General features: G+C 38.8%; 1 protein-coding gene across 2 annotated transcripts in view; it reads left to right on the plus strand.

Moving 5' to 3' along the window:
- CDK14 (cyclin dependent kinase 14) overlaps positions 1 to 27,903 on the plus strand; it is a gene marked incomplete at both ends in the record, with an annotated part of 270,287 nt that overhangs the window by 140,650 nt on the left and 101,734 nt on the right. For both annotated transcript variants that reach the window (XM_082479618.1, XM_082479619.1), the window contains 2 exons: positions 3,561 to 3,655; positions 20,409 to 20,471. In XM_082479618.1, the coding sequence (XP_082335744.1) occupies positions 3,561 to 3,655; positions 20,409 to 20,471 (158 nt within the window). The remainder of the gene's footprint in view (positions 1 to 3,560; positions 3,656 to 20,408; positions 20,472 to 27,903) is intronic.

Genomic DNA, 27,903 nt, shown 5'->3' on the forward strand with positions numbered 1-27,903 from the left:
CAGCAAAAAGCTCCTTGACCAACACAAGCAATAAGGCAGCTTGCCAGGAGTTCATAATAGATGAGAGCATCCCCTTGTTGGAGGAGAAATCTGTGATGGTTATTCAAGCAAATACAATGTGTTTCCTTTAGGTATGCAAATATGCTTATTAGCCCTTGATGGAGAAGTGCTGAGTGTTTGTACTTTTAATGGCTCAGGTCATGAACTTCTGTACAAGTCACAGAAACAATCGTCTTGGATGTCATTAATTATTGAAGTATGTCACGAATTCCTCTGCCCGTTTTTTTACTGCTAGAATTTGCTGTGATGGAATGTGCAAACACATGTGATGGAACAAGCACCTGCCCATTCAAACGCGTATATTTTGGCCAAAGTGTTTTAAAAAAAATATTTTAGCATCATTTGCTGCCGTGCTTCATCAAAACTCTTTGGGGAAATGAATTAAAAATGCCGCCATCTGTTTATCTTAGATTGAGTACCAAGGATAAAAAAAGAGTGCCAGCCGTTTTGAAGCAGCATTATATAATTTTGGTTTTAAAAATACATGCTAGGATACAGTGAGTACTAGTATGCTGCTCCCACTTCTGTGAGTTGTTGTAATGCTTCTTCAGCCATGTTTAAGTCTTTTTATCTTGAAAGAAAGCAACTCTGTGTGAAATTTGTTGGTGATAATCACTGGATGGAGATGGCATTTACTGGGAGAATTGTTTTGTTCTAGAAGTAACACCAAGCACAGCAGCACCTGACTTCTCGCTGAGCTCCAGCAGCAGCTGCATTGGCAGCTTCAAAGGTGAAGTCAGACTTGTCGCAGGCTGATGCTGATAGATTCCCTGGACTCTTTTTCATTCTCTTGGATGTGAATTTCTGGGTTTTGTCTTTGAATTAGTGGAGTTCATTCGAAGTTCTGTCTCCTTCCAGCAAGAAGTTGTATTGGTCGTTTGTTCTGAAAGGGGATGTTTCTGGGAAAAAACACACCGAGCACCATCAGTTCATATTTCATTTTGGTTTTAAAGTACTCTATGGAGGAAGAAACAGCTTTCCTATTTCAGACATATTTTTTTTATTATTATTATTTCATTTTTCCCCCTTTTTTTTAAGCAACAAAGCAGTGTTTTCACAAAGACAGGCAATCTTACCGGTAAGAGCCCTGATAGAAGAGCACATGGGGTAATTCTCTTATTTTCACCAGTTATGCTTGGTTTCTCACAATATAAATTGATAGTGGAATTGCTTCTTATTTTTGCGGTGTAAAATTAGTGCAATTAAGATGATTTTGCTTTCTGTCCTCTATTATTTACCGTATTTTACTAGGACTAATGGAGAAGACAGAAATCTCACCCTGCAGGTGATGTTTTGTAGTTCTTGTATGGCAGATATTGAATATTGAGGCTGTAAAAGGGGAGAATTGGATATTAGAGACGATAAATAAAGAGCGGGGGAGGCGATTGGAGAGGAAAGACTGTATTTGCAAAGACCTCAGGGTAAGCTGCTTTCAATGTACTGTTTAAGCTTTAATGACCCATATACACATTTTAGCAACAAAGTCATGGCCAACTAGAGGAATTAAAGGCCTCAGGTGATGATCTGAACAGCGAAAGCTGACAGAGGTCATAAATACTGTTACAGTTCGACACAGGCTCTGCTAGGAGGCAGTTTTATGTTCCCAGTCTCTCTGCATGTATGGTCATTTGACAAGGTTTGAGGGAAGAGCTGATAAAACTCAGTTACTGCAGATGAACTCTTCTCAGGGCTCCCCCAGGTTAAAAGTTCTTGCTTCTCGTATAAGATACCTTTTGGAACAGTTGTTCTGATTATCTGTTGTTTGTATCCATACCCTTTTCAGTAGCAGTTTTTCATTCTTGTCCTTTAAAAAAACCCAACATATCCAAATCTCTCTGAGCTTTTCCTCCAAGAGATTCTCAAAATTCTAAGATGAGGATCCTATGAAAATTGTGCACGGCTCTTCCTTTGAGAAAAAAAGCTTCTACTTAATTTGTGGAATGTTTAAAGTTTCTAGAAATGCACTGATCAAATGTTTAAAAAGAATAATTGTAATTGCAATAGCTGATTTACAGCTCAGTGGCAACATACTCACAACACAGGAGAGATTTGTCTGTATGGACTCTGAATAGCCTGAGTTGTGGAGTGCAGGCCAAAGCAAGCTCTTTTGAAACATTTCTTCTCACCTCTTCAGCCAGCTTGAAGGGTTGCCTCATTCCTGGTCATGGAGCTTGCTCGCAGGTTTGCAATCCTGTCATCAGGGTATCTGTGATATACTCTGAAGCTGCTGTGTGGTGTTTTCCCTTTTGCTATTGACCTTCTGCCTGGTGTGAACTCCAAAGTTCTGCTGCTGAGGATGCTTGTAGAGGAACACTGATTCAGCCAGATGCCATGTTGCTATTGTGTTGTTTCCTAGAGTGATCAACTTGTCAGATCGATCTCTTAAAGACCGCTATGAGAGATGTTATGTACTTACCTTAATTCAAAGTAAGATGATCCCTGGAGTTACCTCAGCCTGATAGAGCATCCTCAATAGGACAGCAGGTGGTAACAGTGCTGTGGAAGCTCCCTGGCTTCCATTTTGCACAGCAGTGGAGTGAGACACATGTTTGGTGTTTCGTTATTTTCTGTGACAAAAGAAGAAGGGTGACGGAAGAAAGTTCCGTGTTATTCAGTACAGAACTACACCACCTGTTTTCATGTCTCTGTATCTGTTGTTTACTTTGCTGTGGTGACTGATAGTCCTGCTCAGATGTATGCATGAGATGAGAAGGCACCAACAACAGAATGACATTGGTAACAACACATGGCTTGTTCAGCATATATTGCTAAAATACGCCATGTCTTGTAGAACATTAGATATGTAACGTGGTATGAACATTAAATATGTATTATGCTGTAAAAAAAATTTAGTGAAGGAGATCATCTGGAAGTTCACTATATAAGTCTTTATTTGCCAGTAGCCTGAAAACATGAGCTAGTGCCATTAAAAAAATTGGTGAGAAAATACCATGTATTTATTCTCATGAGCTAATACAAATGAATCAATCAAACCTGTGTTACGTTTGAGAGAAAGGAGAATTATTGCTTAAAACACTATTCTTAGGATAGATGTTGCATTTTGTTTAGAAAGCAGCTCTGTTTATGTTGGATAGGAAAGATGATGTTTTGAAATGACACGCTTGACTTTTACCTGAGACAAAAAATTATCTTTGAGTGTAGAAGTGAACTTGGTGTCTGGGTGATGAGATATAAGTGATTGATTCACTTAGAGGAAACTGCATAAGGAAAGCATTTCTAGCCACAGCTCATCTGCCTCAAAGTAAAGCTGAGTTTTACCAGCAAGGTGGAGAAAATAGCACTGAATGGGAAGGCATGATCTTCAAACACACAGAGTGTGTGGAACTCATGGACACAGAAGATACTAAAGTACAAGTATTGGTTGTCACATTGTGAAACTCAGATGTCAAAAAAATCATCCAAGTCACTAAAAAAAAAATATCAATCAATGTAAAATATTTGGATCCTTTTTAAGATAACACATATGTTTTGCTTTTCAGCTTCTCTTTTGAAAGGACTGAAACATGCTAACATTGTGCTGCTTCATGACATCATTCACACCAAGGAGACCTTGACACTTGTGTTTGAATACGTGGTGAGTAAAGTAACTAATGTTCTGGATATGGTCCAGAGTTATTGAATTTGATGGAAAAGCTCTCTTTACCATCAGTGATATATGAATCAGGCCAAAATAGCCCTTTAGTTTCTTCAAGAGAGTGGAGTCTGTAGGAGATGGTGCTTTGTAGTGGAGAGGGCTAAAAGTAGAAGGCTGAGCTAGACCAGATTCAGAGATGGAGAAGTGGCTACTAGGGCTTTTGAAGGACCATATGCTGTTCAGTTGACTTTTCAAACTGGTTCCCTAACTCTGCTTCCTATTTATAGTTTGTTTATGAGAGCTTTTTCTTTACTGATGTGATTGGGTAACTTTAAAATAGATGAGGATAACCTAGGTAAGAAGAACAGGACTGAAATGCTTAACAGGTAGTTCCTTCATCAAAAGCATGTAACAATGGCTTTTGTTGTGACTGGTTTGTGCATACTGTCTTTTTATATGCAATGTCAGTAAAAAAGAAGACTGGCACATGCAATTTAGAATTTTGTATTACTGTTTTTTTGCTATGACTAGTGTTTTACCTACTAATTAAAACTTCAATTTATATAGTATACAGTATAATGATCTAACTGTGTTCAGAGTATTACTTTCCAAAGTCTTGGGCTTGGCCTCCTAATTAATCTTTTTAGTTTTTCTAAGACAAACATATGGCATTTATGTAGAACTACTTCAGCATTTAGCTTTGGAATTATGCAATGTACTATCATAATTAACCTCTCAGTTTTCACAGATGGGTCCAAGAACATGTAATTTAAAAGAAACAAATGAGTTTAGAGAAGGTTAGATTTTCAGTGTAATATCTGTTATTGTATTGTAGTCAGTAAGACACTACATTTATAAAGCACAGTGATTACTAGTTTTACTCTTAGTACATCGCTTCTTAAGACAGATGGAATTGTTTTGTGTGTTTCTTGGGAGCATGCCTTAATTTTTACATGATAGTGCACACAACCACCTTGTCTATTTACATGGAAATGCTACAGTGTAATAAGGTGGGTATTCAGCTACAGCAGCCTGCAGAGTGGTTGCATGCAGTATGTATTTTTTTTTTTACCTCACGTATAGGAATATTACTGAAAATTTGATTTCTTTTCTTACAATTAGTGATTCTTCTGCTCCTGACTTACACACTGAATTAGCGTAGGGAAAGCCTTGATATTTAATTTTATGTAACGGTCAGGGTAGTCTTATTTGCATAACTTTACATGAATACATCTTGCAGTCCCTTTTATCAGCAGCTGTATCTAGCTGTATTCATCAGAACTGGTTGAGAAATGAGATATATAGAATATGTTTCTCCCTAAAGTAGACGTTTTTGCCTATTATACTAATGTCAAATTTCTGGATTTTACATTCGCTAGTAGCGTTTCCAGACTCTGGCTCCCAGCCACGTGGTATATCGTGTTGCTGTCTGTGATAAGCATGGACGCAGACCATGCTTCATGCAGTGACTAGTTCTTCTGGATTCACTTAGCGGTTTGTTTTTCAACAGGGTGCTGTTGGGATCAACGCCGGTAGTGGTTGCACCTTTTTATTCCCATGGTGTTTGGTAGCTATTGAAACTGTTTCAGTATGTCATTTAGTAATGGTTTCTAGCAACTGATCCAAGTAGTATTTTAGTATTTTGGCTGGTGGACAGAGTCTCTCAAGGTGATGTTCAGGAAGAAGGGGAAGGATGCTTTGTTCTCTCCGACCGGCCTAAGGACTGTATCATAATGATGTTGCAACTTGCTCCTGTGCTTTGAGATGACACAATTGCTTAACAGCAGTCCGTTTTCATTGTTAGGTAATGTAAAGTTATATAGGCTGATCAAATAGCTAATGCTATCTGATGATGCTTGCTCCTTGACAATGCCCATGTGACCTGAATTGAATTCTTATGGGTGCACATGACACAGGCTTTAATTGTATGATTGCAATGACCTTTTTTTGTCCCATTTGTCAAAGAGCTCTCATTCAGTGCATAATATGAATGAGCAAATGCAAAAATTACATTTTCCCATTTAAATCTACAAATTTTGGCTAGTTGACTATGCAATCTAGCTGTGTAATTGGTGTTACTGAGCTCTGTATCTGTAATGTCTGCTTTGGTTTTTATTTTTTTTTTTATTTTTTTTTTTTTAACACCTGTACATGGTTTAGCTCAATCATATGAGTGATCTGTATGGAAATCAGTGGAAATATTCATGCAATTAAAATTACACGGTGGCATACATTTTTGAATGACTGAGGCCTAACGAATCTAAAAGGTGTTGAATTTTATTTACTTCATAAAGTGACATCATGGAACTGGTACACAATCACCATTAATCACTATTGGCCATTTGAAACATAGTAAAAACCATTTGAGTGAGATGTCAGGATTAAGTTAGTGATGAGCAGTTAGTGATCCAAGAGTCTCAGAAAATGGAAACTTTGGGTCGCTAGGTTGGTGACGATTCCATGGGGAAATAAATACCAATGAAATGCCTGAGGTTATCAGAGGTGTTCAGTTTCAGCGTTGACCCTGAAAGAGTAGAATGAAATTTAATTTCATGTAGCACCTTTCATTGCGAAATGCATTGCAGTAATAAGTTAAAAGCTGAAAGCATAATAGCCTCTGAAAGGAAACATGGCAGTGATTAAATTCTCTGGGTACCTCAAATTAGGATTTTTTTTTTATATGGAAGTCTGTCAGATGAAAACGTGACAGAGCTTTTTAACTTTAACCTTGGTGGTCCCCAGAAGCAAGAAAAGTCAGTCTTTAAAAATTCTGTCTGACAGCTGAAGATCAGGAGAAGTTCATTTTCCATATAAACATTTTGGTGGTGAATGTGAAGCTGTACATTTCTGTGAAGAAGAGAAGGGGGGCTTGCTCCTTTTGAATGAAAGAGCTTAACTGAAAATAATTTAGTATATACAGTACCTTGTTAGAAGGGCATAATTTCTTTGTATGCTTTGGTAACTCTTACATCAGCTGTGATTACTGTTGGGCATTCAAGCGTACTGAAAAGGCAGCTTTTATCACTGGATGACTGAGAGCCGTTACTTGTTACCTGAGGAGTTTTGAGGATGAGCTGCTTGGAATCACCTCTACAAAACCTGAAGGGCTGATAACTTTTCATGTATGAATGGTAGAGAAAATTATTTCTTTATAGTTAACTGGGATGTGCTAAACAAGACCTGAAAACAAAAATGTGAATTTTTCACACATTTTGCATATGGTATCTGAGACTGCAGTGACTTCCAAAAGAAAAAGGTCAGTTGAACTTTACAGTTCAGGGGAGGAGTATGACTGTTCACATACGTTTTCTTCCTGTCCTCTCCAGGCTCTGTTTAGGTGTTAGTTTATGTGACCTTGTGGGTATGCCAGCTGTAGTGCAAGTGTCACTGATATAGCCAAATTTCCCCAAGGAAATGACGAACGTTGCAGGTGAGATCTCAGACATATTGAGAGATCTTTGAAGATGGGTTCACATCTGTTTGTTCTAAAATTATTATTAGCTGCTACTATTTGTTTCCTCACTTGTTTATTTAAAAGGAAGATGACTGTATTTAGAAACACTTAATTGCTGAAAGGCAATCCTAACGAATACATATTGCTAGAGGCTTGGTGGAATGATAATGAGGGTTTTAGTATTATGCATAATTATGTAAGTATATTATTATCAATAAATGAACCGGCAACTTGTCCTATTCCTGGCACATAAAAGTGAGCTTGTATAGCAGTGCTTTACATTATGCTTTCAATATTTATGAACTAGATTTGAAACAAGAACAGATACATTTATAATTGGAAGTATGAGTAATGAGTAATATTATTTCTGCCTTAACAGTGAAAAAGCTCCAGACTGATCTAATGGTGTAATTTAAATCCAAGCATTTTCAATTACCTTGCCTATTTTAATCTTTGTGTATGTTTTTCCTTCTTAAGAATTACTTTCCATTAAAGAAGAAAGTTTAGTTCTCATTGCTTCATTCAGCAGCTAAAATAGGTTGTTATACAATGAGCTGGCTTAATAAAGTTCATTAGTTACATTTTCCTCCCATTTCCTGTAAGAAAAAAATAGGTGTGAGTTTCTTAATTTAATGCTGATTGGAAACGGAGATAGATACTGTTCATCAGAATTTTAGAGTTACAGATCTGAAGTTTCAAAACCCGAGATTTTGAGTTTGTCATGGGACATCTTTGAAAAGTATTATGCAAGGACATGGTGAACACTCATTGCCTAAAAGGATCAAAATTTTTTTCACTGAAAATTTTGAATTTCTTACAACTTTTGATAATTTGGATCGTACACTATTATTGGTTTTCTGTTTTTATTTATTTTAGTAGGGAGCATGTTGAAACTAAAGGCAGGATGGCATTGCTCATTTGTGAAAACAAACCAAAAAGCCACATTATTGTAGTGGATGAGAGAGCAGGGAAAATCAGTAGAGTCCCAGAGCTGCTTTTGACTTCTGATCACTAGGATCGTTCAGCGGTGCTTAGTACCTAGAGGAAATTAGGGAAACTGGGCACAGTATGGAAGGATGGGTCCTCTAATCCTTGAGTGAAAGTTATTTGGAGGCTGCATCACCTTATTTTGATGTGAGAGTGAAATGATGGGCAGTTTTCTTGCCATTTGAGGTCAAGGTGCTTGTCCAGCCATGGTAAGCAAGGACTGAAAGCTAGTGAAGCTCTGCAACAAGCCAGCTGCCTCCTGCCACCCCCTTGGCAGACACCCCTGCTCACCGTGAATGTGCTTTGTCCACCTCAGGAAGGAGCGGAGCCGTTGGGGGCCTCCCAGCATGGCAGCAGTTGAATTTGGTAGTTTCCATTTGCTTTGACTGGAGAAGGAGCCGTTCCCCTGTTGGGTTAACCCCTGCTCCGTGCCCCAGGCTTGCCCCAAGTTGTGCTACTTAAATTCCAGTCAAAGAGATGACAGAACAAGGCTGAGAGGAAGCAGAGAGAAAGGAAATCCCCTACTAGTGAGAAGAGGCAGTAAGGGACTACTGCTCTTGGGAAAGCCTTGTTTTTCAAGTTTTAATGAGCAGGTCAGAGACAGGAGCTGCTGCTGTCCAAGTATAGGTTGGAAATGTAAACAAAGTCAGCTCCAGGAGGCAGGAATTCAGAAGGGATTTCAGAAGGAAATTGCTTGGCACTTTGCCGAGAGGTAAAGACTGTGCCGGACATGGGAATCGGCAGGAAAGAAGGAATGAAAAATTGTATTTAAATTTAAATAAAAATACTCCTGCTAGGCTAGTAAGTTTACCCAGGTCTAGTGGGAGGAGGAAACATGTTGGTCAGTTTGCGTCATCATCCTGACTTTGCAGAATCTCACAAAGATTGTGTAGACTTCATATGGAGGGTGCATACTGATGAACAGATGTGTTAATACAATTAATCAAGATTTACAATCCAACAGACTGGGAGGCTGTGTGTATCTGAATGTCTATTCTTTGTACAATTTACTAATGTTTTTTATAACCTTACCAGATATTAGTTAGATTTGCAGTGTGCTTTGGACCATTTAATAATTAGCATCTATTACTTATTCTTCTTTTTATTAAGTATTAATAAGTGTATTCAGTGTAAGTATTTTAAAGAAAACACAACAAAATCAAAGTATAAAAAACATCCAAAGTTGAGCTGCCAGATGGAAATCACATGAAACATTCTAACTACTGACAAATCTCAGTTAGTTTTTTTCCTAAATTACGGATAAAATTTTCAAACGTCATTGTAGTCCATCAAAAACACATACATGTAGTAAGATGCATATGCCAGTGATAATGCTCTACTCGATACAAGTAAGGCCACCACCCGAAATGGTAAATTTGTACACGCAAGGAAAACATGAATCAGCTGGAGCTCTGAGGGGGAAAAATACCAAGACTGAGCAAACGTCTAGAATAAAGGCTTCTGAGGAAAAGTCAAAGTAGGGCTGTTTAGAGTTGAGGGGAAAAAAAGGATCAGATGGTTACAAACCTTTAAACATATCATAGAGAAAGATGGTGACTTATTTCCATGTCAACGGTAAAGAGGATAAAAAAGAAAATCTGAAATTGCAGTAAGACAGAAAAAGATTAAATTATAGGAATGCGTCTTTAATGGTAATGATAGTAAAGCACTGACGAAGCTACTATGGGGTGATGGTTTCTGTAATGTTCGCAGTCTGTGAGAACAGTTTAGGCATACTCAGCAAAATGATGTCATTGATAGTAGATATAGGTAAGTCGATTATTTTTTCATTTTGAGATCCTTTCTATGTGTATCTTTCTGCATCTTAATTTTAATCAGTTAAATATGAATACTTGTAGTCTTTTAGTGAAGTTAATACACTGTTACTTTCCTGTATCAGGAATTGAAGAAAAAATATGTCAGTTTATTTTACTAATTCAAAATAAAAAAGAAAATCCTTCTAGTTTTAGTATTTGATTTTCTTTTAGTAACAGATTATTTCTGTGTTGTAGATTTCTGGACAGCTCTACCATCAGTAATTTTCTAGTGGCATCCCACACATTCCTTGTCTTTTAATTTCAGTAATAAACTGCATTGTCCAAGTCCCTCTGAGGTGAAGCCTGACAGTATCTCAACTTCCACTAGAGACTGTCCAATCTAATTAATCTTTTTTCTCAGGCTCTTTAATCATGTGGGTTGTAACTGCTGTTTAATTCCTCTTAAAATGAGAAGCTCCAATTTATTCAGTGCAGATTGAAAAAACAAACAAACAAACAAAACACGAACCCAAAAGCTGGCTGTTTGGAGAGTGATGATTGCCATAATTCTGAATCTTAAAAATAGATTTTTTTCCTTCCTGAATTAGCAGTATGCAGCTTTGTACTGATTTAATCAGATTGATAAAAAAAAATACATCTATGAAATCCTTAAAAACAGAAACTTGGGGTAAACAATTCTGGTAAAATAATAATAAAAACATCCTGGAGTCAGAATGAAGAGATCAGTAATGTGGATATCTTTATAATATGTTTTTAGTTTTATGATGTGAAAAATAATTAAGGAATGGTGAATAAGAGGAATCGGGAATCAAGCTTGAGTAATAATCAGAGACAACACTTGAAAGTTAAAAAGGCCTATTCATTTTTTCTTGATTTACTGCTTTGAGTAAGGAGAATATAATCCAGAGAAGCATCATTTTTCTTTTGTGTGCCTTGCAGTCTGAACTGCAATTTTCCCTATAAAATTTTTATTAATCTTACGATCATACATGGACAATTGGGATTAGGAGGCATGGCAGAAAAGAGTCACTCACCAGTGTGAAGAGAGGTCTACCAGAGGATGCTGAAGCTTTTAGAGGAGGTGTTTGAACTGCTTTTTTTCCTGCCCTGAAGGTGGCATTTTTTTATAGCCCAGCACATTGCCATAGCAAAGGCTCTTGTGCCAGCTCACCTTGTGTGGATCTGTCTATACCATCCACGAGCAATACTGTGCCATATTAGCGTGGATACTTGAAGTAGTGTGGCTGTATGTGGATTTGCAGCCTCCCTTCTGTGTGTGTGTTCTGCTTCCGTTGTCCTGGAGTGAGTACTCTCACTGTGAGCTTAGGGGTATCATCTGCCATGCTCTAACAAGAAACTTTTTGTATCTTCAAACAGTTTTTGGGGGTGTATGTGGTCCCAAAGAGTGGTGCTCAATGGGTTTAAATCCAGCTGGTGGCCGGTCACAAGTGGTATGCCTCAGGGCTCAGTGTTGGGACCATTTCTGTTTAACATCTTTATTGATGATCTCGATAAGGACATAGGGTGTATCATCAGCAAGTTTGCAGATGACACCAAGTTAAGCGGGAGTGTTGATTCCCAGGAGGATAGGGAAGCTCTACAGAGGGACTTGGATAGATTGGATCATTGGGCCAACATCAATGGTATGAGTTTCAACAAGGGCAAGTGCCAGGTCCTGCACTTGGGCCACAATAACCCCATGCAGCACTACAGGCTTGGGGAGGTGTGGCTGGAAAGCTGCCTGGCAGAAAGAGACCTGGGGGTTCTAATTGACAAGCGGCTGAATATCAGCCGGCAGTGTGCCCAGGTGGCCAAGAAAGCCAACGGCATCCTGGCTTGTATTAGAAATAGCGTGGCCAGCAGAAGTAGGGAGGTGATTGTGCCCCTGTACTCAGCACTGGTGAGGCCACACCTCGAGTATTGTGTCCAGTTTTGGGCACCTCAATACAAGAGAGATATCGAGGTGCTGGAGCAAGTGCAGAGGAGAGCAACGAAGCTGGTGAAGGGCCTAGCAAACAAATCCTATGAAGAGCGGTTGAAGGAGCTGGGCCTATTTAGTTTGAGGAGGAGGAGGCCGAGAGGAGACCTCATCACTCTCTACAACTATTTGAAAGGACACTGTAGAGAGGTTGGTGCTGGTCTCTTCTCACAGGTAATTAATGACAGAACAAGAGGGAATGGCTTCAAGCTCCAACAGAGTAGATTTAGACTGAACATTAGGAAAGAATTTTTCACAGAAAGAGTGGTCGGGCATTGGAATAGACTGCCCAGGGAGGTGGTTGAGTCACCATCCCTGGATGTGTTTAAGAGATGTTTAGATGTGGTGTTGGGGGATACGGTGTAAGGGAGAACTTTGTAGAGTAGGGTAGATGGTAGGACTCGATGATCCCAAGGGTCTCTTCCAACCTAGACAATTCTATGATTCTATGATTCTAATGGTCAGTACTGTGGAAACCTAATGACTTAGCAAATTAAAGAAAAAGTGCCTATGCACAACTGTTTTGGGTGCATGTATTACAACTTGCTCAGCTTGTTGTCGACAACCCTGTTAACTTTCGGGACTATTAGTCCATCACAGTTCTCATGAGCTGGTGATTTGCTGCTAGGTTTTAATCATACTAACCAGGAATTCCTACTGATTTTTGAGATGTCATTCTTTTGTTAAAATAATCTCACTAAATTAAGTGTTTACTGTGTCTCTAACCTGATTTACTAAGAAAACAAGGCTGATACAATTATTAAGGTGGCCAGAGAATGAGGAAGAGGATAAACTGGCATCTCTAGAAAACTGGATTTTCTTGAAGCTCTATTCATTCAGGAATTCTTTTCACAGCCGTGTCTCACTCCTCAGAGTCACAGACCAGATTGTTCTCTGTGCAATGCACAGAGACTTTGTATCAATAAATAAATATATATTTTCTAATAGCAACCAAAAATCAGACAACTGTGCATTCCCTTTTCTCTCTGGGGTTTTCAGGTAGGTTTGGATATTTATTATGTACTCCCCCACCGCCCAACCTCCTTTTCTATATGGTATTGTTCATGTGTTTTGAAGTATATTTATCTTTGTTGACAGTATGAGAGAAATCCAAGGCACTAGAAACATCTGTTAGCAAAATTGTTTTCATTAAAGGTGTCTTGTGGGCTGTTTTTTTTTTTTTTTTTTTTTTTTCTTTTCTTTCTTGAATTCCTAATATATATCTTTCCCCTGCTGCTCAGCCCAGCTGGTGCTGTTGCCTTCTGCTGTTTTTCTGGAAGTTGCTTAGGTATCACTCAGAGATAGTTTGTAAGGTATTTTTTGTTGGCATAGCGTTGTCTTGTAGGGGGAAAAGATTGAATTATAGAAAGCCGTAGAAATACTTGAGAATGAGAGCCTATGACACTTTTGAATATGCCAGCAACGTGAAATTAGTTTAAACTGTGGTGCAGTAATCTGCAGAGTGCTTAGGTTGGAAGATACATGCCATTTAAATAGAATTAGCTTTTCTTTGTTCTCCTGTCACTTCAAATATTCCTACTGCCTGTGCTTTTATTGGTAAATTATGTTATTGGTTTGAGAATTTGTTGGTGACAAAAGGGAAAGTATTTTAGTCAGTAAAACTGCTAGGGCATAAATAATGTGTGCTCTCCTTTGAACAGAGAAGAATGGCTTGCAACAGCCTCGCTGCCTCAGTGGAGCAGCACAATCTGTCTGCTGCATGATGGCATCGCCGGCAGCCAAATACTCCCGTTTTTGTTTTAATGGAAGGGTTCTTTCACATTGCTGGTTTTACATGATGGGAATGCGGTTGGAAATGCTTCCTGTCCCATTCACAAGCCCCAGGCTCTCCGTGCATTTCAGCTTCAAAAATGACAGCTGAAACCAATTAAGCAGAATTATGGGACAGCTAAGTCACATGGAGATATATCATGACTGAGGAAGAGGAGGGAAAGAGAATGTATTGCATGGGAAGTAGAAGTGACTAATTTAATTAGAAGAGAATGACAGTCATGTTATTATTATGAAAAAGGGCTGGCAAAGTAGAGCTCATTTTATGTCACCGGCCATGCCTTTGAAGGGAGACGTCCTGCCCTTTGTCTGAATGTGTTTGTGTTTGGTAGCAGTCTCCGATTTCTGAGGAAGATGAGCAAAATATTCGCTGTTAGAGCGAAGCACGGAGCGTATCTGAGGACATTCATAGCTTGTGGTTTACTCATCTATTCATAATTAGAATTCTTTCTTCAGAGGGAGTCTGAACCATCAAGGTTTGTCTCATTTTTTTTGTTTGCATACTCTCTCTCTTCCAGAACTAGGATGCAATGTATATAAACCTGGCTTCAGCTGTATAAATATCAGCCTGCATTCTTTTCCCTTCAGCAGATGCTTCTACACAGTACGCTCACAAACGTAAACACACATGTGTCTACTGACATAAACCAGAGTCTTGCCGAATAGAAATGACCTTCATACACTTATATGCTGCCACAAGTTTAAAGCAAAACCCCAATTCATTTCTTCATGTGAGCCTGGAGACAATATTTCATCAGGTAAATGAAACCTTTTGTGGTATTGTCATGGTAGTTGATGGTGTGGGGGAGAAGTGAGTGAAAAACATTACAGACGTTACAGAGTCTGAGCAAGCATCATGCATTTTCCTTTTATATTTTTATTTTTTGTACTACGTTTTTTTTCTCATTCCTTGACCCAAGCTTGATTTTGCTTAATCCTTGTACAACTTTGTTGATTTTTATTTAGACTCTGAGCAGTTATATTGGATAAGTAACTTTATCTCTCCCTCATTTGTGTGTACCTGTAGGACTTGTGATACTTGTGTCCATCATAGGGAGGAAAATATTCAAAATTCCTTGAAGTCTGGGTCAAAGCTGGGCATTCTCTGATGTGCTTCTACATACAGCTTGGAAACAGGAGAATGCCGCAACTAGCGTAGCTGAGCACAAATTTTCTCTTCCCTGTCCTAGGAGGCATTGTGAGGTCTCTGGTCTAACCAGAACTTGTGCCATCTACCCCAGGAAAGGTCAGGGGTTTCCTAGTGGATATCTAGTTACTTGAGACGTGCACTGAGGAAAAGGCTTGTGTTTTAACGGGTTGAGAGAAGGTATCACAAAGGCTTGACAGAGCCTTTGCAAAGACATGGAGCTGTGTGTGGAGCTGTGCGTGCCAGAACCCTGAAGTCAAGTCACAGCACTGAGCAAAAATTCCGGCACAAATTAGTGAACTACAACAGTATGAAGAAATAAGATACCAAAGTCTGCCTTGGGTTTCCTATATTTATTTTTAATTTCAGCCAAAATGGCCAAGATATCTTAAACCTGTAGCTGGAGGACCCCTTGTTGTAAATATTCAAGCCTAAAAGCACAGGCTTAGAATTTGGAGAATGGGTAGCCTTTTTAGTGTGGCTGGCATTGAACTATCATTTTGCAAATTGCCCCAAATTTGGTCAGGTGATAAGCTTCAGAAAATTTCTCATTTGTACTTCAGAACTATGCCCTTAAAGATTCCCCCTCTGCTCTCAAAGACTTGGCTTTAGTCTTTTCAGAACTTCAAATGCTGTAGATCGCATCCCTGTAGCAAGTGAAATTGCTTCTGGGGGAGGCAGTAGTGGGAGGAAAGATCAAATTGTTCACTCAAAGCATAAGAGATTTTGCGCAAAATGTTGTTGTGTTAGTGAGGTGGCAAAGTCAAGTTCTTAAAATTGGAGGATGCCAAGATAAAGATGGCCTCTGCAATCTCCTTTTGCCATCCTTGCGGGTGAGCCTGTTGTGCAGCTCTGCAGAGGACTGTGTGGTGAAGGCATGTGGTGATTGTCGAACTTTTCTTATTTTTTGTGGATGTTGGAACTTCTAGATATGTCTTCTAGGGTTCCTGCCTCATTCAAAGTATCATTCAATTAAGGTAGGTAATACTGCTGTAGAGAACTGGATTCCATCCCTTCTACATTGGGAATTGTCATCATCACCACAGTTTCATGACGTTATTGCAAATCGCTGTCATTGCAATTCAGGTATGACTGACTAATGCTATTCAACATGAGATTCTCAGTCTCCCTTGCAAAAGCGTTATACTCTCACAGCTGTAACTGAAGTCAGGGAAAATACAGAGGGTGAAAAGTGCCAAATACTCTGAAAAGTCAAAACCAAAGTGCTTTAAACTGAGTTCCCCAAACCAATGATACTTAAGATTTTTTTCTCTTTGCTTCAATTCCCTGATTTACCTGATAAGAGTGCCACATCTCCACTGGATTGCTATTAAATTATTTTATGTTTGTGAAGTGTGTGAAGAGTGTAGCAACAAGCAGGGCAGGAAAGCCTGTGAGATTAATATTCCTGCCTTCAAAGTAGTAAATAAGCCGGAGACTGCAGGCTGCGTGAGAATGGGGAAAAAAAAACCACAAAACCACACAGCTGGTCCCTCCTATTCTGTTCAGTGACTGTGTCTAATCCTGTGAGGGGAAAAAAGTATGTGATCACATTACACATTTAAGAAGTTCTTATAATGTACATTTATTGGGCAAACAAATAAAAGGTTGGATAAACCTTGTTAATTCTGGACTTGCCTAGCTTTTGAGTTCTCCACTATGGAAACTTGATTTATCTCTATTTAATGTTTTTGTGTAGCTGTTATGAACAGATGAGTGGTAATAGATTATTTGTACATACAGGTGTGGGTAAACTGGTGGAGTGTTAAGAGAAGGAATGAATGGGATTTTGAACTTAAGCTAAAATATCATATGTTCTGTCAGCGTGGGATTACTTGTGGTGATTTACGTGTGTTGGGGATTAACAGCATGGCTGATAGAGTTGTTAAAAACTAGCTCGAAGCAGAATTGGTCTAGCCACGTCCGCCTGGGATCAGGATGTGTGTCACAGATGTTTGCAATTACTTGGAAGTCTCTGCACTGTGTTCCCAATGTATCCTATTTCCCTGTGAGGTGTCTTCGCCCTCTGAGACAGTGGAGAAAGGACCATAAAAGGAGTGTTGGTCAGTTTGCTTCTTGTCTTCCTACCTTGTTTCAGTGTAGTTTTATGTTATTGCCACCATGTAATTGTATCTTGAATTTTTTTTAGGGTATATTTTTTATTAAAATAAGGTGGTAACCACAGCAAAGACCCTAATGCCAGAGTATGGCATGCTGTGTCTGCAGCCACTGTTCCGCCTGGGAAAGCATGTTGCCTTCTACCTCGAAATATAGCATGGAGAAAAAGACTCTGTTCATTTATATGGTACCAATTTCATTGAATACCATTAGAAAACTGCTTTCATCCAGTTTGCTCTCTGTTTTCTTTTTTAATGCTTTCCTGAAACTTGCATTCATGTTGTCTTCTTCAGTGTCAGTTGAGCACACAAGAACTAGAGCAGACACTTGCCAGCCAAAAGGGAAAACAGGTTTAGAAATAGCTGTCCCTGCAGCGCTGTCAGCTTTCCTGGCTATACTAATATTTAATTCAATGTGCATTGAGTCCCTACCTTGGGAAAAGAAGAGCAGCTGATGCTGCCTTTGCTTTACTGCTTCCTTTTCTTTTTTTTTTTTTAAGTGAGGAACTACTGCAACTTTATAAATTGCTTTCCCAGTTGGTACCATAGTGTTCAGTTGCTTTTAAAAGGACTCTAACTTAGTTTTATGAGGGCAAATTCTCGAAAGATTTGAATAGAAAAGACTTTCCATTTCTGTTTACGGTCTGACTGAAGATTTGATAGGGATTTCTCTCTGTCTGTAGCATGTGTGTGGGGGGGGGAAATACACGCCAAAAGACTGCTGCACAATTGACTCCATAAGGTTTCCAGGATTCTGTGGAAATTACTGCTTACATTGAATTTCAGGTAGATGCAAGCAATTAGTTTTTGAAGGAGAGAACTACTGATGCAGACGGTTATACCGGGCTACCAGTCATCCCAGTCCTTGGGGTAGGAAGCAGAGGCAAATGATGCATAACACAAATAGGATCATTGTTGATGTTCATGTATGGAGGAAATGCATCCAAATAATAACTGAAATATATGGGGAAGAAAATGGAGTTATCCTCACGATTCACTACAATATATTGGAAATAAAAAGATAACTTATTGCTTTTCCTAGGGACGTGACTCTGAAGAGGATGTTCTTAGAAAGCTTTTGGTGAATAGAAAGGGGGCAGCTAGTGGGCAGCTGGGGTGCTGGGGCTTCAGGGATGGGACCTTCAGAAGTTGCATTGGGTCTGTCTTCCTCTGGTCTGGTTCTGTCGGCTGACTTGTTGCAAATCACAGAAATCAGTAGAAGGTGAAGTCGTCAGTAAATTTCCCACCTTCATATTATCTGCCACCCACAGGGGCTGTAAGACTGAACTGTGGGGAAATGATAATCCTCTTCCTTCAGCCAGCCCACGCGAGGGAGCATGCCATGCTGGGGGGCTGTGATGGGTGTGCCTGAGGTGCCATGATGAGGATGGGACAGCGCTGCCCTGTTCACCCTGCCAGGCTTTCTAAAGCAAAATTTCATTAAACTTCTCCCAAGCACTGCAGGTGCTATCACTATCAAAAGATTTTTATTGAAGTTAGAGAAGAGAAAAATGTTATTTCACCAGGCTGCCTGTTCTGTGCAATAAGAGATAACCCATTAAAACAGGGGGAATCCCCCAAACTTCTTATTTGACACCAGCCACAAGACTGACATCACCTGTAGTAATAGTGTTTCAGCTGATATTTTGCCAGAGGCAGACTCCTGTGCCAGGGTTAATACTCAAAAACTGTCAGTTTTTCCAAACAAGTATTTGACAAGGTTAGCAGACGACTTTGTTCAAGCATATTTCCTTGGTGTTCATACAGTAAAACAAGGCAAAACTGGGTAATGCAGTGATGCATACTGAAGGATGACTGGTCCATTTTCGGCATGGCTTATTGATACAGTCCCAGAAAACTAACTGGGAGAAGAGGAATATGAACCTGAAGTGGTTAAAGATTTGACAGAAACTAGGAATAAGTCTGTAAGCTAAACATAGACTTTACACAAAATGTACTTTACTGACAGTAAATATTCACTAGTAGAGGTGTAGGTTTTTTGTTTTCTTTGTAAATGCATTCACTGATGTCTTAACTATTAATTGAAGCATTGCTTGCTGTAGCCTGTGTTTTGGAAGAAGCTCTGTTGTGTTATATTTAATGTGCTTTGCCTGTTTGTGCGTGCCCTCTGCCTTTGTGGTACTCACACCGTTCATTCTGGGGCTCAAGTGATTTACTGCAGTCAGGGCTTCTCTTGAAGCTGGGTAAGAATTCCTGAAAAAAGGTGTGCTAGTGCACAACCTAATCAACCAGTACATCTTACGGCATTGTAATGTTAATTCTACATGCAGGGTGTGTTTTCGTAGTTTATGACGTCAGAAAACAAGATTATACAGAACAGTTGTGGCTAGCACAAATTCTGTGTCTTAGAAGATGTGAACTTTCCTATGTATCCATGTAACTCTGCAGAAGAGCACTGGAGAATGGATCCTGGCCTTGGAAATGCTGCACAGAGAAACCATTCTGCTATGTCGAAGGCAGCTGTTGTCCAAAACTCTCACCTTGAAAGCTGCCTATATTTAGTTGGGCTGTATGTGAGGCAGGTATTGCCAAGTAGCTTTTCAAGGAATGCTGGATGATTTTTGCCAGATGTGTTCAGAAACCAGATGGGGAAGACAGTCAGTCTCTTGAGTTGTTGGTGGTTAATCTAGTGCATATTTTTGCTTTGTTTATTCTGAACATAATTCCAGAAGCTGAATTGTGCAAGCAAATCAGAGAAGCAACATGCCACTTCTCTGAAAGCGTGCTGCTGACTGGTACGAAAGTGAAGAATTACAAGAGAAAAATTCAGAGAAAATAGTGTTTCCAGAGTAAAAGCAATAAATACTTATTAATTGAAAATAACATTAATCTACACATTGCAAGCCTGCTTATTTTCTGAAGAGATTTTATGGTATATTTGCAGGGAATATAGGCAACTATGAAGCAAAACCTTAAAGTTTTGAGGCTCCAGTGAAGCTGTTTTCTAAAGTATCTGTAATTAATAGCTGCATATGTGCATAATATATGCTGCTTTTTGAGCTGGAAAGTATCATTCAGTACTCTGATATGCAGCGTCTTTCAGATGTATTTTCTAAACCATTAACCCATCGTAATCTAGAATCAGCATAAAATTATATTTAAAAGACAGTGTTTTAATGTGAATAATGAGAGTAGCATTTGAGCTTCTCCCTTTAGCATCTTCCTCTTCCCTCCAGGTATTACCTTTACGGCGGTGGTGGTGATACTCTCCTTACGAGATAGAAAATGATACTAAAATTCAAATAATTAATTTATTGTGTACAGAATGTTAGGAAAAAGAAAATTACATTTGGTGAATATTCATCAGTCAAGTTACCAAGGTTGTTAAAATAAAATGGAGTGTAAAGGTACCAGTGTGTGTGCATGTGTGGCTGAAAAATCTTATTTTCCTTTTGTTCTGTCCACTCCTAAGTAGAAGGATATTTATTGCTGCAGTCATACAGATATTAATACACTTTTTTCCATTTGGCTTTCTTTTAGCACACTGATTTATGTCAGTACATGGACAAACACCCTGGAGGGCTTCATCCAGAAAATGTGAAGGTAAGAGTCAAAAAGAGCACACATTCAAAACAAACACAGTAACAGTAACTTGGTGTAAAACGTCATGTCAGTTGTTTCATAGAAACTGATTATTAGCTAAAGGGAGACTGATTGGCATGTGAACTATACTTTAAAATACTTTTTTCTTAAAAAATAATTAAAAATGCAAGTCTTTGAACATCCCACAAAAGAAATTGTGAAGTCTGTTAAACTGATTCAGAGCCAGAATATACGAGTAAATACTGTTACAGTGTTGGTAACCCCTCCCCTCCATTCAAACATTTGCTCTTAAGACAAGACAATAGTCCCCTAAAACCCGTGAGTAAACATGCTTTAGGCTGTCAGTACTAGATCTTCAGTGAGGTAAGTCATTGTAGGCTCACTGAGTTTGAGGCAACTGTAATGAGTTATATTAGCTGAATGTACTGCTTTTTATATGAGCATATAAAATCTTCCCTAATCTTTTTGCTCACTTATTGTGATGAAGCATTTTCACAGCTGATCTCACTTTTTAAAAATGTTTTCCTTCTAAGGTAGATACTGAGAACCATCACCCAGGAAGGAGGGAGTTTATTAGTAGGATTTAATGGAAAAATAGATTGGTAGAGGCTTGATCCAGTTACTTTCTGGGATTTCAGCCAAATTATTTTAGCATCAAATAGGAGCCAATCAGACATGCAGAATGTGTCGTGTGTGTATAGATCACCCAGATGATATTTGTTACACTTGTCTCGCACTTTGACATCAATCCCATTGTTGTTCCTCTTTTGAAGTGTTTAAATCTTGACTTGTCATGCTGAGAGCTTTATTCCAGTATTTAGTTTCTTGAAATTGAAAAGTTCATGGAAAAAAAACCTAATCTCTCTTTCCTGGAGAATTCTGAATGGCTGCTTGGTTTAAGAAAAGAAAATATTTTAAAAAGAGGAAATAATTTTTTTTCCAATAGCTGATCATTGTTGTACATCAACTTGTTGTATAATGTTAATTTTCTGTGTTCTGTCACTAAAAAGTGGCATCTACAACATATGAGGTTAGATGAGAGTGGCTGCCATCTAATGCCATCTAAAAAAAAAAACCAAACAGAAAAATTCTTCCTTACTGCACATATTTGGCCAAACTAAAATAAGAAATTCTTGTAATGTAAGACTGTCACTCAGACATTTTACTAGCATGGGCAGGGAAAGCCCCTGGGTCTGCTCCCAGTGCTAGCTCCACAGTGCCTCTGTGAGCGCGGCACTTGGAAATGGCAGAAGGTGGGTGAGGTGGGACCTGCTTTTCAACCACTAAAACTTTTGAGCTTTCTTCGCTGCTCAGATTCCTAAGCAGAGTTTCGTGTGCTCAGCGTGTTTGTTAAAACAATGGGTTTGTGTTTCATTTCCCTGTGTGGGTACTTTTACATTCAGCTCTCTGAGGTTTGGGATAAGCTAAGACTGGCTTTGAAAGTTCTTCATGCTGCTTCAGATTTGTAAGACCTACTCCAAGGCTGCAGTGCTGTATAACTCAAGATCTAATATCCAGTAGTCATTATAGCTGTAATTGTTCCGCCCTGAGAAGAAGTTGTAATTCACATAACTGTGGTTTTTCTTGGTCATATGAGGGCCCAGTGAGCTTGTCTTTGAGGAGGATAGGCATGCATAGATAATTGGGCTTGCTAATGCGTCACTCCTCTAAATCCTGAGATACCTGTCTTTTTAAAACAAGACCTGCTGAGGGAACTACAGCAGCATCATTTCCCTGTCAAATTTTGCTGCATGTATTTCTGCGGCTATCTTTACCATCTAGCAATAGTGTTCAGCGACAGCGCTGAAGCTTATGGACACATTAGAAATATTCTTTTGAATAGCCACATGTAGAGTCCTGATGTACTGCTAGTTGAAGCTTTTTCAATTCCGGATGGATTATTAATAAAAAGCAAACTGGAAAAAAAGAGAAAAAACATTGGGAAGTTGGAGCAGATGGAACTACCCTTCTATGACGAGCAATCCCATTGGACAATTAAAATTCTTTTATTTTCTGTTAAATAATATTAATGAAAATTGATTATATTTATTTAGTAGACCCTTTTGCCAGGCCAGCAACAAAGGCTAGACTTAATTCATGCGGTAATTATTAAAACCTAGCGTGATGATTTGAGCTCCTGCCACTTAAAAACTGAAGCAGCCTGCCTGGGGTTTTCAGTGAAAAACCTGCTCTCAAAGCTATGCATGAAAAATACCTGCTTAGCCCAACAGAGTGATTTCTCCAGGAGGACAGGAGTTGCAGAGGGAAGGGGACCCAGTCGTATATGCTAACAACTCCCAAACCTTCACCAGCATGCAAAACTAAAAGCTTGCACTCCTCTCTTCTTACAGAGGAGGTAAGGTGGTTACTACATAATATCTTAATGCTTTGTTGCACTATACTCAGTTTGTTGGCTTATGTAATTGTGGTTCTGAGACTTTGCCACCCATTTTTGGTTTAGTTTCTGGCCAGAGTTGTCTATCTGGAGCTACAGCTGATTTTTTAAGGGCTGAGCTGAGCCATGTTAATTAGCCTTCTCTCCCTGACAGCCCCTTCCTGCTAGCGGTCCTTCAGGAATTTCACTTTTAGCAAGACTTTTAGACAGTGTTTCTTCAGAATCACTGGTTATGTGATCCCTAAATCCATTTTAAAAAACTTCCAGTTGAGCAATTACGTTCCAGTGGCAATAAATTAGTCTCAGCTCTCTGGGGCTCACCTGTGGGATGAAGCCATTGATGCTCTCCCAGTATGACAAAAGACCCCCTGCCTTTTAATTTTGTTCCTGAGGAAAGTGTTGCCTACTGATGGATATTCCTTTCTGGCTTGTTGCCAGTTATTATAAATACAAAACCACATAATCACACATCTTTCTTTTTCCAAAGAATATTATACAGTAGCTCCTGTAAAACAGCACTTTATAGGAATGCAGAAGCAAAGCCATTATTTCATTATGTTTTGGTTTCTGTAGGACATCTTCAGCCTAATTATATTTGTGAATTTTCTCCATATTTACAAGGTAAAGACAATGTGTGTTCCCTCAGGCTTACTTTTAGATGAAGAATCGTAAATAGAATAAAATCCACATTACTTTGATGGACACACATATTGCTGTCCCCTTGGGTGTTGTGTTTGACATTGCCTTTCTTTGTGGTTTCAAATAGGCTATTTGCTTTCACTTAAATATTTTAAATAAGGAGTAAGCAGAATATTATAAGTATGTGGAATTACAAAGAAGAATGTCTCAATTGGCAGTTGGAGGAGTCTTGGGAAAGTATGCTTAAACAAACAAAAAATATTGCTTCCTGAAATATTAGGTTTAGCATTTCTAGTGGTACGTGTGTATTCAGACATAATGATTTCAGAATTTTCTAATTCATGTATGGAGGCCCAAGTCTTACAAATAACAGCACATTTTAAACCCTTCAGTGAATTTGTGTGTGAGGCTGAGGTTTTATTATCTAAAGTTGTTTTTAAAATACCTATCCCTGAGAATGTTAAACCAGGTATTCTGGTGACATAAATGTGTATACGTACTTGGAACATCTTTATCAGCTAGAAGGGAGATTGGGAGAAAGCAGTTGTTCCAATCCATAGATTCTCCAAACTCTGTTAGCTCCAAATACACAATTGTATACATCTTTGGTAACTAACAAGCCTGCATATCTACCATTTATTTATAACTATATATTAATTTACTGTGTTTGGTATTATAGTTGGAGACAAGGAGAGAAAAGGTAATTAGTTAATAAGTCCCTGTTTAGTAGGCACAGCCTCATCTTCTCTTCTCTGGGTTTGAAGACGTCTTTCTCAGTTTTTCCAAAACCGAAGGCAAGCAATAAATCTTAAGTACATGGTCCCACGTATAATTATGTTTCTGTTGGAAGCTACTGCTTGGAGCTAAGAGTTGGTTTATAGGTGGATACTGCGTGGTGCTTGCCAACCTCCAAAAAGTGGCTGTGGCAAACTGAGGTGCAAGAATTGCTCCTGACTCTCCCTGTGCTGGCCTGGACTACTGAAATCTGTACTCCTGGCTTTCTTTCCTACAGCTGTTGCTGCCTTTAGAGATAGTTCATACTTCTTGGACTCTCAGTTGAAACATCTGGATTGCTTCCTGCAGCAGGAACTCTAATGGGTCGCAGCAGTTAACTGACCCTGCCAGTGATATTTTTATGATGATCTTCATTCTGTTTTGTGTTCCCTTCCCTCTGGTACAGGGCCGTCTCAACTGGTCTTTTGACTTATCTTCTTGGTTCTCCTGAGCCTTTGTTTGCAGCTGTCTTGTTTTGTAAATTCATAATTTAATTTTTATCTTTTTTGTGCATTTCAGCATGTCCTGTGAAAATGTAACTGTTCTTAACTTCTTTTAACCTTTGAACTATCATCTCTATTTTATCTACATCTTATACTCCATATTATTACATTCTCAGTAAATTCAGCTTTATGTTTTGATGCATTTATTTTATAGTTGAGTCCATTTTCTGTAACTTCTATTACTGGAACAAGTGGAGCACAGGCTTGTATCTGTCATGGCTGCATTGCTTCTTTGCATTCCTGCCTTAAAAATAAATCTAATAATGAAAGCTGATGTGCTTTTTAATTAGCGATGCTGCATTGAATGGGCTGTAGTCTTCTGGGAAAATCATCTTCATTTTTTTCTCTCTGCCTTTTTTCCTCTATTTGCGATGTTAGAGGTAATACCAATTTGTAAGAGCTTTCCACTTCAAAAAACCATCTTTGACAAAATAAAGACACTTGTCTGTGACCCATCGTTCTTCAATCTGGGCAACACCAGCCTGAGTGACAACAGGGTTGTCAACCAGGCAAAAACCGTCTCTGTCTCTTAATCACTCTTGAAATCTTTTACTTCAGGCAACTTGGAAGGCTCCTATCATCAACTGTGACCAGAGGGAGAAGGAGCTTCCAGTTTGTTCTTTTTCCATCTAATATTGCTGTTCTGATTTGTTCTTCTCCCTGGGCACCTTTGCTCTTGCCAGGGCCCAAAAGTGATAAGAAGAAATAGGCAGGCCCTCTTGTTGAACTTTGCGTGTAGGGAACAGGAATATTCAGCCTTCTCCCAGGAGCCTTCAAGACTTTAGCTCTTACCCATCTCAATTCTGAGCCTTCCTTGCTCCTACGAAGCAAGGCACAGCAGTCTTCTATGCATAATTGATGGATATTTTTGAAGGAAAACCTCAAGCAACTAAGCCCTACCCCCACCACAACCTTTAAAAATGTGTTTTATCACTGTAATATTGAGTCAGAGAAAACAGTTGACTGTCAAGGTCACGTGTAATGTATGTGGCAAAGTGTGGAGTGAAATCTGGGTATTAAGTTTCCTAGGACAGCCCAATAATCTCTGTAAAAAATATTTTTAAGTTTCAGCAAAAAACTGTAACTAATTTACAAGAAATGTAATTAATAGGAACTATTGAAACATAATGAGAAGTTGCTACATTTTTCCGTGCTAAATGCTCAAGAAGAGATCACTCAACTTTATAGCACTCTAAGTTAAAAAAATAACAAAAATCTCAAATCAGATATGATAAAAATACTGGATTTATTAAACTGAAGTTTTAATACTGGCCTCCTAAACAAGATGAAGTTCACGTTGAATTGAAAATGTTGAAATACGGTGAGTGTTATCTGATGTTATCAGAAGTCTCTGGCACTTAATCACTTGAGGTGTTCGTTTATTCCTCTCCATGCTGCAGTACTGTGAACATTGTCCTTAACTAATGGTTGCAGTTTTTAAAGTTGAATCTGTTTTTGTGAGATGAATAATTTTGGCACTTAATGACTAATGTGAAAATTAATAATCTCAGTCAAAGCCATAGGGTAGTTGTCATCTGGTGTCTTTTGTAAACATAAATATTTATCACTGAACTGATTACAGCTTTAGAATAATCTGAAGCTCAAAGGGTAGGGAAGCGTTCAAAACGTGGAAGGATTAGGTCACTCCTGCATCTCGGCTGCGTGAGGCTTATTGCACTTGAGTGCAGCTGCTTGAACTTGGCAGTAGCAGAGCACTGCATACTGGCTCTTGCTAAGCAGTAGCTCCATTCACTATTAGTAAGATATAAAACCATATGCTTGTCAGTAAAGCGTAGTATCTGAAAAGTATGATAAAAATACTTTGGGTTTTGGGTTACAATGTGTTCTCAATGTAGGCCTCCCTGGTGTGCTTCTGTTTTCTTTCCATGTGTGATTGTATAAAGGTCTGTGGTGCGGATGAGAGGTTTGTGGTCCCCTTTTTTGTGGGAGGCAAGTGTTGAATCACACGGCCAGTCCTGCGCCCATATGTGACAAACGTGTGATTATGTGATGTAGAGGAAGCTGTGGCGTGTGAGCACCTGTGTGTAACTAGAGGTGTCTGACCAAAAAGTTGACTGCCATAGACTTAGGTACAGAGGAATCGGGCAATTAAACCATGATAATATATCCAGTATGATGAATTTTTGTGTCTTGTTTCACCTCTCATATTGGCTCACTGGAGTTTGGAAAAAAAACCTCTCTTACCCTAAGTTGAATACCTACTATGGTGATCCTTTTAATTTTGTTGGTTGTTACTGGAAGCAAATCTAACTAATGATGTCATGCTTTCGAAACCTCTCTCCTGCTCGCTGAAATTAGTGATGCTGCTGATGTAGAGTTGAATTAAAAAAATATTTCAGATGTGCTAGGGAGGAAGTGATGCTGTTTAATGTGGTTGAGAAGTTGCTATTTTTCATTCCTTATTCAGCGAACAAGCAGGTGTACAGCAGACAGAATAATGTTATGCCAAATTAAGGTCGTCTTTTACACATGGCATTGAGAATTGATTATTTAAATGAGACTCTTTAGTTATCAGACATTAAATATGGCATCAGCATTTCACTCTGTCAGTCTTGTCACTTAAAGTAATGATTTGATAATATGCACAACTGTGAACAGTAAACGCAGAATCTTTATCAGTGTGTTAAAATTCATGCTACAAGAATGTCATTTTCATATCTAGCGCGTGTGTGTGTAATTTCTTGTCTGTCTGATCCGTATGGTTCACATACGGCAAAAAACATAAAAATATTGTAGGGATGAAGAAAACACTTTTTCCAGTGTCTTTAAAATTGGTGAGGCACCAATAGCCACCCTGATCTAATTCAGCATGGAAGTGAACTGGTGAAAAGTAGAAAAGGAGATTTAATTGAATTGATTTTTACTTTTGCCATTCAGGAGAAAAAAACTGAAAGTTTCTTCCACTTATTGAACATTAGCAGACGACTATAACTGATCATAAGGGAGTGTCTTTACGCTCAGTTAATTAAGCACACCTTCCTCATTGCAAATGACTGTAGTCGTACCCAGAGGGGACAAAAAATGATTAAAAGAACATCAAAGAGAATAGAAGTTAGCAAATTAACGCTTTCCAATCCCTTTACTTTGCAGTTCTGCTGCA

The sequence above is a fragment of the Vanellus vanellus genome, assembly GCF_965231255.1.
Source record: "Vanellus vanellus genome assembly, chromosome: 2".
Taxonomy (NCBI): Eukaryota; Metazoa; Chordata; class Aves; order Charadriiformes; family Charadriidae; genus Vanellus; species Vanellus vanellus.